The following is a 14,662-nucleotide window of genomic DNA, read 5'->3' on the forward strand; positions in this document are numbered from 1 at the left end:
CTTTAATTTGAAAGGTGAATCTGCTTGAATACAGAAGTATACAGTCATCATTTCTTTATTATTTTAGTGATTGTCGAATATCAAATACCAGAAAGCCCAGTTGAATTTGACTTGCAATTACTTACATTTAGAAAAATGGAATTCCATGCATGGACAGTCCTGTCCTGAGAACTTTTCAATTCCTCTCTGTGTTCATTGGAATTCTTCTATTCATTCTTATGTACATCTTCTCTTATATGGCCACAATGAGTGTCTATTGTTCTTTGTTGTTGATATTTGATGGAGCCATATATTTTAATGTCATCTTTGTTTACCAGGTGATCAATATGATGTATTAGAATCATATTAATCATATATAATATAGAGAAAATCCTAATTTACTCAGCTGGTGGCTTAGCCCCTTACTGATGTCTATTATTCTTTCAATGTTCTTTTGCTTGTGTTTTATAGTATTTCATAATACTCTTCCATGTGTTTTGGTCTTTCTTATACTCATCCACATTCATTGCATTATATATTGTCTGAACATAGAATAATGTATTTATTATTCTATTATAGGATGTTTTAGTTGCTTCTAACTTTTTGTACATGAAGCTCAAAATCTCAGAGTTGAAAGGGATGTTAGGAGCATTCTTAGCCAAACCATAACTAAGCAAGAGCCCTTTCTCCAACCTATCTAGTCAAATCATCCTTTGCTTGAAGACTTCCAATGAGGAAGTTAGAAAATCATTGAACTTTCAGGATTTTGTTGCTTGTGGTTTTGATATTTTCTGGAGTTTATTTATTTATTTGTGTAGTTTAGGGTTTTTTTGCAAGGCAATGGGGTTAAAGTGGCTTGCCCAAGGCCACACACAGCTAGGTAATTAAGTGTCTGAGGTCACATTTGAACTCAGGTCCTCCTGACTCCAGGGCCTGTGCCTCTGTCCACTGCGCCACCTAGCTGCCCCAGTTTTGATAATATTTTTAAAGTATTTTTCCCAACAAGAGAATTATAGGCTTTGGGAATATAATTATTTTTAGAACTTTTACATTGCTTTCCAAAAAAGTTCCTATATGTTGCAGTTTCACCAATAATGAAGGAGTTTGTTTTTTTCCACAGGCTGTCCAGTTCCAAGTTTCTTGACTTTTCATTATCTTTTGTCAATTTTTGATGAGTACCAGATGGATCCAAAATGTTATTTCAGTTTGCATCTCTTTGATCATCAGTGTGTTTGTATATATTTTTCCAAATGATTATTAACATTTTTATGTCCTCTTTGGAAAACTGCCTTTTACAGAGTTTAATTCTCTATGCTTTCTCACCTTTATCCTGGAAATAAATCTAGGTTCCTTTTATTATCTCCATCCTTGGGCATCCATGTGTTCTGAAAGGCATAATCCATAAAATGTGTGTGTAGCATACTTCTGTGGCCATATTTTCATGTGTTTTTTTTTAAACTATTTTCCAGCTTCCTCTGATGCTACCCCAGTTTGATGAGGTATATGCCCGGTCCTACTGTTTCTCCGCTCACTATATCTATCACCTGCTAATTCATGGTTATAAATTTACAAGAGAGACTTGGCCGAAAATACATTTTAAAAAAGAAGTAAGTGAAGAAAAGGCTACCTTAACATGAAAGAAATTTGGAAACTGGGATGTTGTCAGACATTTACCAGATTATGAAATGGTGCTCCTATAATCAATAGAGGGAGGTGAAGAAATTGGAGTCAAGTATCCTCACCCCCATCCCACTTTCAAATGTCCAAGGGGTGGTTGCCTAAGATGGGGAAAGGGGAGGTAAGGAACTAAGTCTTTGAGCAATTTAATGATGTTAATCAAGACTAGGAATAGATGAGGCTTACAGCTGGAAGAGACTTTGGAAGCACAACTGAAATTAGGATTAGGGTTAGGGTTAGGGTTATCACTGTCTTCAGCTAGCCCCCATCTCCCAGAGGAGGGATTTGAGAAGCCCAGATATGACGTGGGAGCTTGTGAGGGCTCCTTCCTGACTGCCTTCTTCTCCTCAATAATCTGATAATATCATGTAGTTAGGACTTTTATCTGCATCCATGGTGATCCATTCTGGATGATAGAAATAGATGTGGAATTCATTTCATAAGAATAAGGACCTGCATCATTGGCATCTTATCCTCTGTAAACAACATTAAGACTTTAAGCCAACAAACACATTTTCATCCTCCATAGGATCATGCTAGTAACTACTGAAATACACTGCAAGAAAGACAGAATGGATTTTGTTAGGGGAATTGTAGAGATAGGTTTTATCTGAGGCTATTATATAGGGATCTTATTCAGTGTATATAAAGTTGGTGAATTTCCTTCCTCCTTCCATCCTTCCTCTCCTACCTCTCTTCTTTCTCTTTCTTACTATCTTTCTTTTTCCTCTCCTTTTCTCTTTTTCACTTTTTCATTCATACTCTTCTCTTTCCCTCCTTCCTCTCCTTTTTCTTTCTTTCATCTTTTGTCTTTCTTTTTTTTCCTTCCCTCTTAATTTTTTTCTTTCTTCCTCTGTCCTTTTCAATCTCTTCCCTTCCTTCCTTTTTTCTTTTCTTCCTTCCTCCTTTCTTTTCTTTTGTCCCTTTTCCTCCCCTTTTTCTTTTTTAAAACTTTATTTATTTAAGGCAATGGGATTAAGTGAGTTGCCCAAGATCACACAGCTGGGGGCCACTAGGTGTTGTAGTGGATAAAGCACCAGCCCTGGAGTCAGTAGTACCTGGGTTCAAATCCAGTCTCAGACACTTAATAATTACCTAGCTGTATGGCCTTGGGCAAGCCACTTAACCCCGTTTGCCTTGCAAAAACCTAAAAAAAAAAATGATCACACAGCTGGATAATTATTAGTGTCTGAGGACAGATTTGAACTCAGGTCCTCCTGACTCTAGGGCTGGTGCTCTATCCAGTGCACCACCTTGCTTCCCCCTCCTTCCATTTTTCTTTCTTTTACCTTCACTTTCTTTCTCTCTCCATCTCATTTATTCTTTTCTTTCATCTTCCTTCTCCCTTTCCCTCTCTCATTCCTCAATTATCTCTCTTTCAAAGAAAAAGACATTCATAGCTATTTCAGAAAAAACTATAAACTAATCTATTTGTAGAATTACGCCAGACCCTGGGGAACCAAGAAAAGTAAGAAATAAGGGAAGGAGTAGTAAAGGAGAGATTAGCTGCTGCACTAATAATGATCAAACGTTCTGGAGCTGGAAAGAACCTCAAAGGGGATCTAGTTTAACATCATTTATCAGAAGAAGAAACTGAGTCTCAGAGAAGTGAAGTGATACCTGACAGCAAGTATCAGAGCCAGGATCCAATCCTCTGATGCCAAATCTTTTCTATTTTCCTCCATCTCTGCCTTATCCCCAGTCTTTTTCCTGCCTTCTTTTCCATTCTCTGGCACTATAAAAAAATCACACCGAGTTTCTTCTAGTTTTCTCTACAAAACCCAAACCCGATTTGTACAAGACGTCTCCCACCCTGGGCACCAGCTTCTCCCTAAGTTGTGCTGCTCAGATAACTGGCATGATTTATCCATGTGGGCCATAGGATCCCCAAGATGCCCATTTTACAGATGCCGAGGTGAACAAAGGTTGTGCAATAACAGAGACATCATGAAATAACATGTGCATAGTGGTTTGAACACCTGAATATTCTACATAAATGAAGTTTAGAAAGCCTCCCTCCTTAGTTCAGTTCATGAAGCATTTATTAAACGCCTATTAGGTACAGAGCTGAGTGCAAAGGATACAAAGTTCCTAATGGAACTTGCATTGTATGGGGGAAACCACAATTACCTATATACAAATAGGGAACTTTTTTATAAGGAACAATGATTAAAGAACAGTGGACCTGAGTCATGAGGATCTAGGTTCAAATCTGACCTCAGACACGCATTAGCTGTGTGACCTTGGGCAAGTCATTTAGCCTCCTCTCTTCCTCATCTGTAAAATTAAAAGATCTAAAGTCCCCTCCATCTCTGAATCCATAAAGGAAAGAAATGGAGCAGGGGAGAAGGCTTGACGGTAGAGCTCTATCTTGTGAGGTAGATAGAACCTATATTAATTAATTATCAGTTTAAATGTAAGGAAAAGGAGATCTAGAAAGGCTAAGACTTGCTAGTAAGCATCAGGGCGGGGAAGGGAAGAGATTTATTAAGGGTCTACTGTGCTGAGTACTTTACAATATTATCAAATTTGAGATTTCAGAGATAGGATTTGAATTCAGATCCCTCCCAACCATCCCTGGGCCACAGTCCCTCAGGGGCTCTACACAGTCAGCTACTCCACCCCTGCATCTGAACCATCCCATCTCTCTCCCACAGGTGGAGAACAGCAGCATCGCCTGGTCTCTGGGCTACATGCTGAACCTCACCAACATGATTCCAGCTGAGAGCGCCCTGATCCAGCTCCCCCTGAAGCCCCAGCTGTTCACAGGAATGATGTTTTTCTTTGCTGGGGTGGCCTTGCTCTGCCTGGTTTTCCTCGTTTACCTGTATGTGGTGTCCAGACTGCAGAGGAGCTCTCGCCATGTCATCGACCACAGCTTCGATGCCGAGTGAGACAAGAAGAAACCTTGGTACCCATGGGCTGATCGTGAGCAGGTGAGGCAAAGCTCAGCATGGAAAAATGAAGCAGGCAGCAGGAGCCGTGAAAGACGCTAAGATCCAAGGAGGGTTCCCTACCAGAGACATCTACCTACCAGAGGATTGATGGTGGCAATCCATTCCTTCAATGATCCTGTATCCCATTGATTCATCTTAGGGCAGGTTAGAGAAGAGAAAGGAGCAAGTGGTGTTGAATGGGAGTCAGAAAACCTAGAGCTGAATGAATCTTGGCTTCATCACTTAGAACTTGTTTGACCTTGGACAAGTCCTTTCCCCCCCTCTGAGTCTCAAGTTATCTCACCTTGAAAACAAGGGGATTAGACTAGATGACCTTAAAGGTCCCTTTAGCTCTAACTAGACAATGCTGTGATTCTGTGAACATTTAAAGTCAGATCTTGAGGAAGTCTCCTGTGATGAAGTGTCTATAGCTTTAAAATAAACACGAACATAGAAGAGAAATCTTGGGGATCATCTTCTGTCTTGCCTCCCCAAAAAACTTATTCTCTGCCTTATGAATTTGAAAGAAAGCAGATCCTTATTGGCAGAACGAATGTGGAAGACTCACCTGAGAGAAGAAGGATATTCTCCGAAAGCATAATGTTCTTGGTCCATGGTAGGCATTTAATAAAAGTTTGTTCAATTGGATTGTTCTTTGTTGAAAACACAGCACTTTGTAAGGCTCATGAGAACCTGCAAGACTTCTGATTAGTCAAGTGGCTCACTCTTATGTCCTTCTAATGATTAGCTCTTCAATGGTGCCTTCCGTCAGAGACTCGCCAGCTGGAGTACGCCACGGCCAAGGTTTCCTGGTTGACCTTTGGGTATTCTATCTTTTCTATTGATCACCAGGATGTTACTCAGTTATCACTTCCTCAGAGGTACTCTGAAGGGGAGGTCTACCCATTAATCCCTACCATAGCCTTGTAAAACAGAGGAAATATCCAATGTTCTAGGCTTGCAACTTCACAATAAATTATACAATAAACTGAAGTCTGTTGACGACATATCATTACCTCATGAATGTTCCATTCTGCTAACTTGGAATACCCCATGCCCTAATTCCAGGCACCTCACTAGCATCTGAATACAGACCCCCCCCCACCATTCCATCTCCCCCCATGCCTGTAGTTCTTATATTGGACATGTTAATTTGGCATTCAATCATTGATTATCAAATCATTGCTCCAGTTGGCTTTTTGCCTGAGGCTGTTATCCAGTTAATAGTTGGAAATGTAGATAGAAGCTAGATTTACAGATGGAACAGACATCCCAGTCATCCTGTCCTGGTAGAATGTAGGCACCTTGCTCAAAAAATGCTTTTTGGATTTGCTTGGATTTTTTCATCACTCCCAGAGGCATAGTGGATGCCTTTGAAAACAGAAGCTGATCTTTTCATAGTGGCAAAAAGTTGGGAATTGAGGGGATGTTCATCCTTTGGGGGAATGACTGTACTAATTGTGGCAGATGATGGAGGATTATTGTTCTGTAAGAAATCGTGAATAGTGGGACTTTAGGAAAGCCTGAACAGATGTTGATTAAAGTGAGCAGAACCAGAAGAATGTTGTACATACTAACAGCATGTGAGATGATCAGATATGATGGACTGAATTCTCAGCAATACAGTGATCAAAGATCATTCTAAAGGACTTGGGATGGAAAATAGTATCCACCTCCAGAGGAAGAACTATTACGTCTGAATTCAGAACAAAGCTTATTTTCAATTTTTGAAATTTGTTCTATGCCTTTTTTGCTTTTTCCCCCTCTCATGGTTCCCCCCCCTTTTGTTCTGATTTTTTTTCACAACATGACTAATATGGAAATATATTTAATCTAGTTATCGCTATCATGTATATTGACATCAAGGGGAGGGAGAAAAATGTAGAGTTCAAAATCTTACTGAAAAAATGAATGCTGAAAACTATCTTTGCATGTAGTTGGAAAAACAAATTTATTTTTTAAAAAAGAACATAGGATTAAAAGAAAAGATTTAATCAAGGGAGCTGTTCACAATTTTTGCATTTTTTAAAACAATAAACAGTTGTTTTAAAATAAAAATAAATAAATACATAGAAGTTGAATGACAACCCTTATCCCATAGCTTAATCATTCATTTCTTTCCCAAGCCGATAGTTCATGGCCCTAGACTTTGAAATATCCAGAGGGCCTCAATTTATCGGGAGGTATGGGAAACTGCCAGAATTTTGGAATTCAAGGTAAAGTGGTAAGATTCCAAAATAGGACAACTTCTTACTAATATTACACTAGAAATTTATTTTAAAATGTTTCAAGTGACAATGTTTAAAATAAAAAAATAATTTTTCCTTAGTTGGATATATATGCATTTTTGTATATTTTTTCTGTTTTTCAAAATGTTAATTGAGAAATTTTAAAATTTTTATAAAATTTGGGGCAGCTAGGTGGTGCAGTGGATAGAGCACCGGCCCTGGAGTTAGGAGTACCTGAGTTCAAATCTGGCTCAGACACTTAATAATTACCTAGCAGTGTGACCTTGGGCAAGCCACTTAACCCCTCTGCCTTGCAAAAAAAAAAAGATCTAAAAAAAATTTTTTTTTAAAAAAATTTAAAGAATTTATAGATGAAAACCTCAGGCAACCCTCCACCTCTTTCCATTAAATCTTTTTTTGTTTTGCTTAATAAATATTTGTTGATTGACTTGATAGCATCTGGATGGAAAGAAGGCCTGGCCTCTAATCATCACTAAGGGCTGGAAAGACAAGACCGAACTGTTCAGCTATTCATGTTCTTGTAACCATAAGCAGTTATAAGGAAGTGGTCGAAGGCAGTGTTTTGGGAGGTGGCCAAAGGGGAATGCTCCTCTGGGATTCAACTGGGCTCAATGCTCTGAAGATGTGATGAGCTTCCTTCAGAGAGGATAGCTCAAATAATGATTCTAGCAGGAATGAAATACTCTGAAAATAAGTCCTAATGCATCTTTTGGAGCAAAATTAATAGAAGATCCGGTCTTAATTTCTGGGAAATACAGTGTCTGACACTGGATTAGAATCCAGGTCTTTCTGGTTTTAGTTCCAACACTCTGTATTATGGCGCCACCTAGTGACCTAATCTCAAAACTAACATTTATAGAATAAGGTTGCAAAGTGTTGTGCATATATTATTTCATATAAAGTAGGGAAGTAGGTCCCACATATAATCTCCACCTTACAGATGAGGAAATCAAGGCCCAGAGAAATCAAGTGACTCGTCCACAGTCACATAGAGCTCAGTGAGGTAGGATTTGAACTCAGAGCATCCTGACTCCATCGCTGCTTCAATGATGATGATGACTGATAATGACAAGGCTAGAACAACCAGGTCCCAGCTTTACAATAGACTTAGCTGAGAAACCTTTGTGATGAGCAAAGTGGGGCTCTGAATGGGACATTTCTATTTCAGCTTTCCTCTTCCAGCTCAGTGATGTTCAGGGGATGTTCAATGACAATGGGAACTAAGACTGAGGTTACAGGCCACCTGGGCAAGTCTCTCGGACCCAGCAGGGCCAGCCAGGGAGCCTGGGATGTGACACACACCCATCTGACCAACCTGATGAAAGAGAAGCAGAGCCCTTCCTGGGTCCCCCACCTGTGTGATTGGGGCAGATCACACTGTCCTTGCAGGTCTGCTTCCTCACCTATAAAGTGGGGGTTCTGACCAGATAGATGCCCTCAGAGATCCTTGCCAGCTCTAAAGCTGTGGCTTAGGGAGGACGGGGCTTTACTCAAGCCAAACTGCATCAACATCAGAAGGGAGCCACCGCACAACTGAGGTGCTCCTCCACTTGGAAAGATTACCAGGAGGAAGGGTTTCCGTATTCTCTCAGGCCCAAACATCCATCCTATTCTCCTAGAAGGACAGAAATAATAATAACAATAATGTGTGGGACGAATGCCACTTATATAAATTTCAGAGATCTCTCAAGGAATGAAGAGGAAGTTTTATTTGTTTCTCGAGGAACAGGCTCCAGTCAATTAGAAAGGCAAAAAACCAAAAGATCCCAGAGTCATTTTTTATCCTAACTCAATGCCCCCCATTCTCATTAGTTAAGAATGTGGCCTTGTAAACTAATTTCAATAATCCAAACAGAGACATATGTCTCCTTCCTGAAGACTCAGTAGATAAAGAACAAGTCAGTTTGCTCTTTACATTCTGGTCCTAATAACATTCACTGATATCCCAAAAGTTGTTTGTCAGGGGAAGAGGGGCAGAAGAGACACAGTTCTAATCTAGAATATTCTACTGAAGCAATTTCAGACTTTTTCCCACCCAATAATAAGAAGAAGAACTAGCATTTATATTGTATCTTTGCTGTTCCAGACACTGTGGAAAGTGCTTTACAAATCTCTCATTTGATTCTCAAAACAACCCTGAGAGCGAAGTGTGATGATTGAAGATATTGAAGCAAAAAAAGTCTTGGTGACTTACCCAAGATCACTCAGTAAGTGTCTGAGGCTGAATTTGAGCTTGCTGGTTCTAGGTCTAACTCTAACTGCCTCCAATGGGAGATATGGGGGAGAACTGCTATGATGGATGTGGCAGCTATTGGGGTTGTTGTTTGTCCTTCATTCTAGCTCTAGAAGAAGACCATGATGTCAGGGAGATGATGCTATGACAAGCAGGTGAATTGTATTTGAGTAGGGGGTGGGAGGGGGGACTGAACTAAGTCCCCAGCCTCACTTTCTCCTCCAGAACCTCTGGGTCCAGTGGCCAGATATGGATTAGGACCTCTGGAGATAGCCCTGGATTCAGGGTCTTTTTAAGCTAGGCTCTTTTCCAGAGCTTTCTCAGTTTGATTGAGGAAAAGCACATTCAGTGATTTAGTCTAGGCAAGAAATGAGGCAAAGAATGAACTCTTTTACCTAGTCAAAAAAACAAACAATCTGGGAGGGGAAGATCTTCAGGATTTTGGGACCAAAGAAAAACAATTGCTATTTATGCTCACTCTGAGCCAATCAAGGCCCAAACTAAAACCAAGCAGGGCTTGGGGTGGGACCTATTGTTGGCCCATCTATGAGAGCCAGAGTGATTTGGAGCTGGTAAACCCTGAGATAACATATAGAAAGAAGGGAAAGGAAAGAAAAATGAAAAAAGGGGAAAAAAAAGAAAGTTGTGTTTGCCCAACTGACTAACTGCAGCTCTGAAGTATACATAGGTTATTGCTTGTTCTGATTCTTCTAAAGAGTATGGGGAAGGGGCGGCTAGGTGGCATAGTGGATAAAGTACCTGGGTTCAAATCCGGTCTCAGACACTTAATAAATTACCTAGCTGTGTGGCCTTGGGCAAGCCACTTAACCCCGTTTGCCTTGCAAAAACCTAAAAAAAAAAAGTATGGGGAAAGGTCTGTACATTTGTTCACGTTCTGTCTTCAAAGTCAATATCCCTTTGTAAAAGCAAAGAAAAGAAGGAAGGAGAAACTTGGAGAAGAATGGGGCTGGAGGAAGGAAGGAGAGAGGAGAGAGAGATAGAGAGGGAAGCAGGAAGAAAGAAACCATGGTGGAGTGATGAGTCCAAACCTCTAGTACAGAAGTAAAAGCCTCCTTTTTAGTTCAACTGAAAATATTAAGAAATAAATATTTTTATAGGTAAAATTCTTTGCACATTAGCTTAAAGGAAGGAAACTTGACCAAATCAAGCAAAGCCTTCCACTTCCCGCCCCCTTTTCTCTAAATCCTAACTTCTTTTTTATCTCTTTCTTTTAAAAAAGTACATAAAAGGCTAAGAAGGAAAACCAAGCCTGGGAAAATGGATTAAAGGTGGTAAGCAAGCTTAAAAGGAGAAACAGTCCAACTAGTAAAGAAGTCTGTTTTAGCTCTCCAGGACCTTCATTGCCCCATCCAGAATTCGATACCCATTCATAAATAGAATGAAAGCCACACAATCATGAGCACAACAAAAGCAAAGTGGGCCGGGCACACCTGGGTAGGAGAAGGGCTCTCCCTTACTTCAGTTACCTGTTGGGCCAGAGGGAGCCAGAGAGGGGAGCTGTGGAGAGGGTCATAAAGGTTTTAAGGAAATGACTCTTGGGGCCAGCAGAAAGATTAGTTGACTATTGTTATAAGTGATAAAATGGGTTAAATAGAGAACCAAATCTTCCAGAAATCAGGTGCCAGACCCAAATCCTCAATCTGTACAAACTCCATCCAAAGTGGTCATTGGGCCTCTGTTTGAATACTTAGAATATAGTTTTGTTGTTCAGTATGTTCAGGCATACTGCAGTAGTTTGCCATTTCCTTTTCTAACTCATTTTATAGAGGACGAAATAAGGGTGAAGTGATTTGCCCTGGGTCATACAACTAACAAGTATCTGAAGTTACATTTGACTTGCTATCTCTAGGCCCAGACCACTTTATTTTCAGACAGTTCTAAATGTTGAAACTTTATATTTCCTTTATATATATGTATATATATATATATTCCCTTTATTATATATTTTCTTTTTTATTAATATATTAATATATATATATAATATATATATATTATATATATATCTTATTAAACTGAAATCTGCCCCAGAGATTCCCAGGGCTTAGGACTGAAGCAGCCTTAGAGCTCATCTAGTTTGAGCATCTCAATTTAAATGAATGAAAAATGAGACCCAAAGGGAGTCCCCTCAAAGCACAGGAGCCTTGTCTTCCCAAACATTTTAGCTAGTAAAGAGTCTCTCCCAAGATCTCCTACCTAGAAGTCACTGGATTTGAACCTGGCTCTTGATAGATTGTTTCATGTTGTTTCTTTTGAGACCAGGTCCTCTGACTCCACAGACAGAGCTGTTTTTACCTCATCCCTCTTCATCTCAGGGATCAGGAAACTGAGACTGAGCCGGGCTGCCCTCCCTAACTGCCCCTAGCAGGTAGGTCCTGGCAAAGAGCAGGACAAGAATGGCTCTGAGCTCTCTGACTTTGGATTCAAAGGATATTCAAAAACGGTAACGCTCCTGGGAATCTTGTCCTCCACAGGTCAACGGGACCCCAGATCTGCCAGGGGGTACCCAAGGAAGGTGAGAACTCTGTATGGGGCATCACCAACCACTCCTAGAATACTCTCAAGTTCTGGAGAAGTTGGCAGCCCAGGCTCCTGGACTGGGAGCTTGGATTCCTGGGGTCCCTCAATCCCCAGAGGCTCCTTGAGGCCATCCTCGCTGAATCCACCAAACCTTTAATTTTTATTGTTTGTCTCTTTCCAAAGAGTATAAGTGGCTCCACTGCTTGGCTTATGGGGGCATCTAGCATTTATGGAGTCAAAGCTTAGCTGGGTACCTACCACCTCCTTACAGAAGACCCTTCCAGATCCGGCCTTGGTTTCCTGTTACACCTTTCTGAAATCATTTTGTATCATCCTATATTTCCTGCTGACCTGCTCATCCCCATCCCAGCGGCAGCTCCCTGACCACTTCCCCACACAGCCCTTTTTTTTTCCACATTCATTTTCCTTAATGAAACAGAATGTGAATCATAGATCTCTTCATCCTTACATCCCAGGGAGATCTGGAGGACAGAAGTACCTTCCTCAGCTAAGACAGTGAGATAGATGCTTTCCGTGGTCTCTTCTCAGCCCTTCTACAAACACTCCCTGTCCCAGGAAGAATTGATCTCTATAACAGATGTCACATGCTTTCTGTTTGTTTTTTTAGTTTTTGCTAGGCAATGGGGTTCAGTGGTGTGCCCCAGGCCACACAGCTAGGTCATTATTAAGTGTGTGAGACTGGATTTGAACCCAGGTCCTCCTGACTCCAGGGTTGGTGCTCTATCCACTGTGCCACCTAGTTGCCCATCACATGCTTTCTTGAACTCATCCCAGACCAACCTGTTTGATCTTTTCTGGCCTAAGCTTCATAAAACACATGGCTTCACTCAAGGCCCTAAAGAGGAAAAGAAAAGCCTCTCTGGCTCACAGTAAGCCCCTTTGGCTTGTAAATGTAAATATTTCTGGTATACAGCAGGCACTGCCTAAATGTTTATTCTCTAATATGATCCCATCAAGTACCTTCTGTTAACTCCAGTATTTTCCAGCCCTCCAGATCTTTTGTTTTTTGCCTAGAGTGAAAATTTACAAAATGGGTTGAGGAGAATCTTAATTAAGAAATTAAGAAAGAGGAGCAGCTAGGTGGCGCAGTGGATAGAGCACCGGCCCTGGAGTCAGGAGGACCTGGGTTCAAATCCGTTCTCACACACTTAATAATGACCTAGCTGTGTGGCCTTGGGCAAGTCACTGAACCCCATTTGCCTTGCAAAAAAAAGGAAAGCAAAAGACATCAATGAACATTTATTTAGAAACAAATGTCTACTGATCGATGGAGGGAGGGGAGTTGGACTACCTGGCCTGGCAGGCCCTTTCCCGTTTTAAGCCTATGATTCTACGAAACCAGTTAGTATGTATTACATGCCTGCTGTGTGCCAGCCGTGAGATCTGCTGACAAAGGAAGGCAAGGAGGCACTCTCACACTCTCATTCTCCCAACTGCTTATTGATTTGGGGGGCTGCTTGATAGTAGCCTGGGAGGCATGACACCACACACGCCACACGTGTGCACACGCAGACACACACGGGCTTGACCTTTCAAAGCCTCAGTTTCCCCAATTGTAAAGTGACTGTACAGCCTCTGCCATGCTCAGCGTCCTTCTTGCCCTCCAGAGCTTACATTGTGGGGGGCACAGAACGAACCCGAGGCAGTTTTGGGGGGCCTGGCTGCCAATTCCCAGATTTGTGAAGACTGAGAGCCGCGAAGGCAGAATCGCCCCAGGACGCGGGCAGAGGCCAGGCTGCGCAGCCCGGCCCGGGGCCTCTGCAAGAGTGCGGGGCCCGGGGGGGGCGGGCACTGCCCGGGGGCTCTGCCCGGGGGCACTGCCCGCGGCGCGGCTCTGCACCGGGGGCCGGCCCCCGGGGTCTGCCCCGCCGCCCCCCAAAGCCGCGGGCTCACGGGGCGGGGGCAGTGAGGCCGGACACCCCGGGCACGCCCCTCTACAGCAGAACCAGAACGGACGGGGGCTGGCGGCCGCGGGCCTGGGTCCCGCTTGTCTCGAAAGGAAAGAAAGGCGGAAAGGCGGACGAGCGCGGGGGAGACCCCGGGGGGAGACCCCGGTGCAGCCCTCGGGGCGCTTGGCCCGGGCCGGGGAGCCCCGCCCGCCTCCCGCCTCGGCGCACCGCGCAGGCGCAGAGAGCAAGCCGCGGGGCGGGGCGGGCGCTCCCAGGCCACGCCCCCGGCCGGCGCCAGGCCGCGGGGTGACGTCGCTTCCCTTTAAGGACAGAAAGGGCGGGGCTTACGCCGAGAGGGACGCGCGGCGCGGTTACGTCGCACGGGGCGTGGCCCGCGGGGCGCCGCTGACCTCGAGTTCGAATCCCGCCGCGGCCCCCCCCCACGCTTTGTGACTGGCGCGAGGAAGTGCGACGGAGTGAGGGCCGAGACCCCCCCCCCCCGCCCGCCCCGGGGCCCCGCCCTCGCGCCGGACCGGCTGAAGCCGGCTGGGGGCGGCCCCGCGGGGGGGGTGAGGCGGGAGAGGGGCGGGGCCTGAGTGCCGGGGAGCCGCCCGCCCCCGGGGTCCCCCGCCCCCCCCCGACATCCAGGGCCGGGGCAGCCCCGGGCCCAGCAGCCGCCCTGCCCCCCGCTGGTCCCCGAGGCGGCCCCCCACTTTACAGCGGAGGACACTGAGGCGGGGGGGGGCAGCGGCGGGCCCGGGGCCGCCGAGCGGGGGGCAATGGGGTTCAGCGACTCGGCCGAGGTCACCCTGCTAGCGGCGCGTGTCCCCGCCTCCGCGCCCCCAGCCGCCCCCCAGCCTCGATCCGGCCGTGTGACCCCGGGCCGGTGCCCCGCCCGCCTCCGCCGCGGGGCCCGGATGGAGCGCAGGCCGCCCGGCCGGGGTGAAGGCTCCCGCCCCCCGGAAGTCACGTGAAGCTGCCCACAGTGGGGCCAAAGCTGCGGGGCCGGCTGTGCGCACGCGCAGACTCCGCGCCGCGCCGAGTCCCGGCCGTCTCCGGCGCCGCGAGGGCGGCTTCAGACTTCCGTCCCCGCCCGCTCGCGGTGCGCGTGCGTCGCAGGCAGACGCCCAGCCAATCAGC

At 44.6% G+C, this 14,662-nt stretch overlaps 1 protein-coding gene across 4 annotated transcripts in view; it reads left to right on the plus strand.

The window, feature by feature from the left end:
- ENTPD3 (ectonucleoside triphosphate diphosphohydrolase 3) overlaps positions 1 to 6,882 on the plus strand; it is a 43,597-nt gene extending 36,715 nt beyond the window's left edge. For all 4 annotated transcript variants that reach the window (XM_074195582.1, XM_074195585.1, XM_074195584.1 and 1 more), the window contains 2 exons: positions 1,449 to 1,586; positions 4,314 to 6,882. In XM_074195582.1, coding sequence (XP_074051683.1) covers positions 1,449 to 1,586; positions 4,314 to 4,550 — 375 coding nt within the window. In that variant the 3' untranslated portion in view covers positions 4,551 to 6,882. The remainder of the gene's footprint in view (positions 1 to 1,448; positions 1,587 to 4,313) is intronic.
- Positions 6,883 to 14,662: the final 7,780 nt, after the last annotated feature.

Source organism: Macrotis lagotis, chromosome 7, assembly GCF_037893015.1.
Source record: "Macrotis lagotis isolate mMagLag1 chromosome 7, bilby.v1.9.chrom.fasta, whole genome shotgun sequence".
In the NCBI taxonomy this organism is placed as follows: domain Eukaryota; kingdom Metazoa; phylum Chordata; class Mammalia; order Peramelemorphia; family Peramelidae; genus Macrotis; species Macrotis lagotis.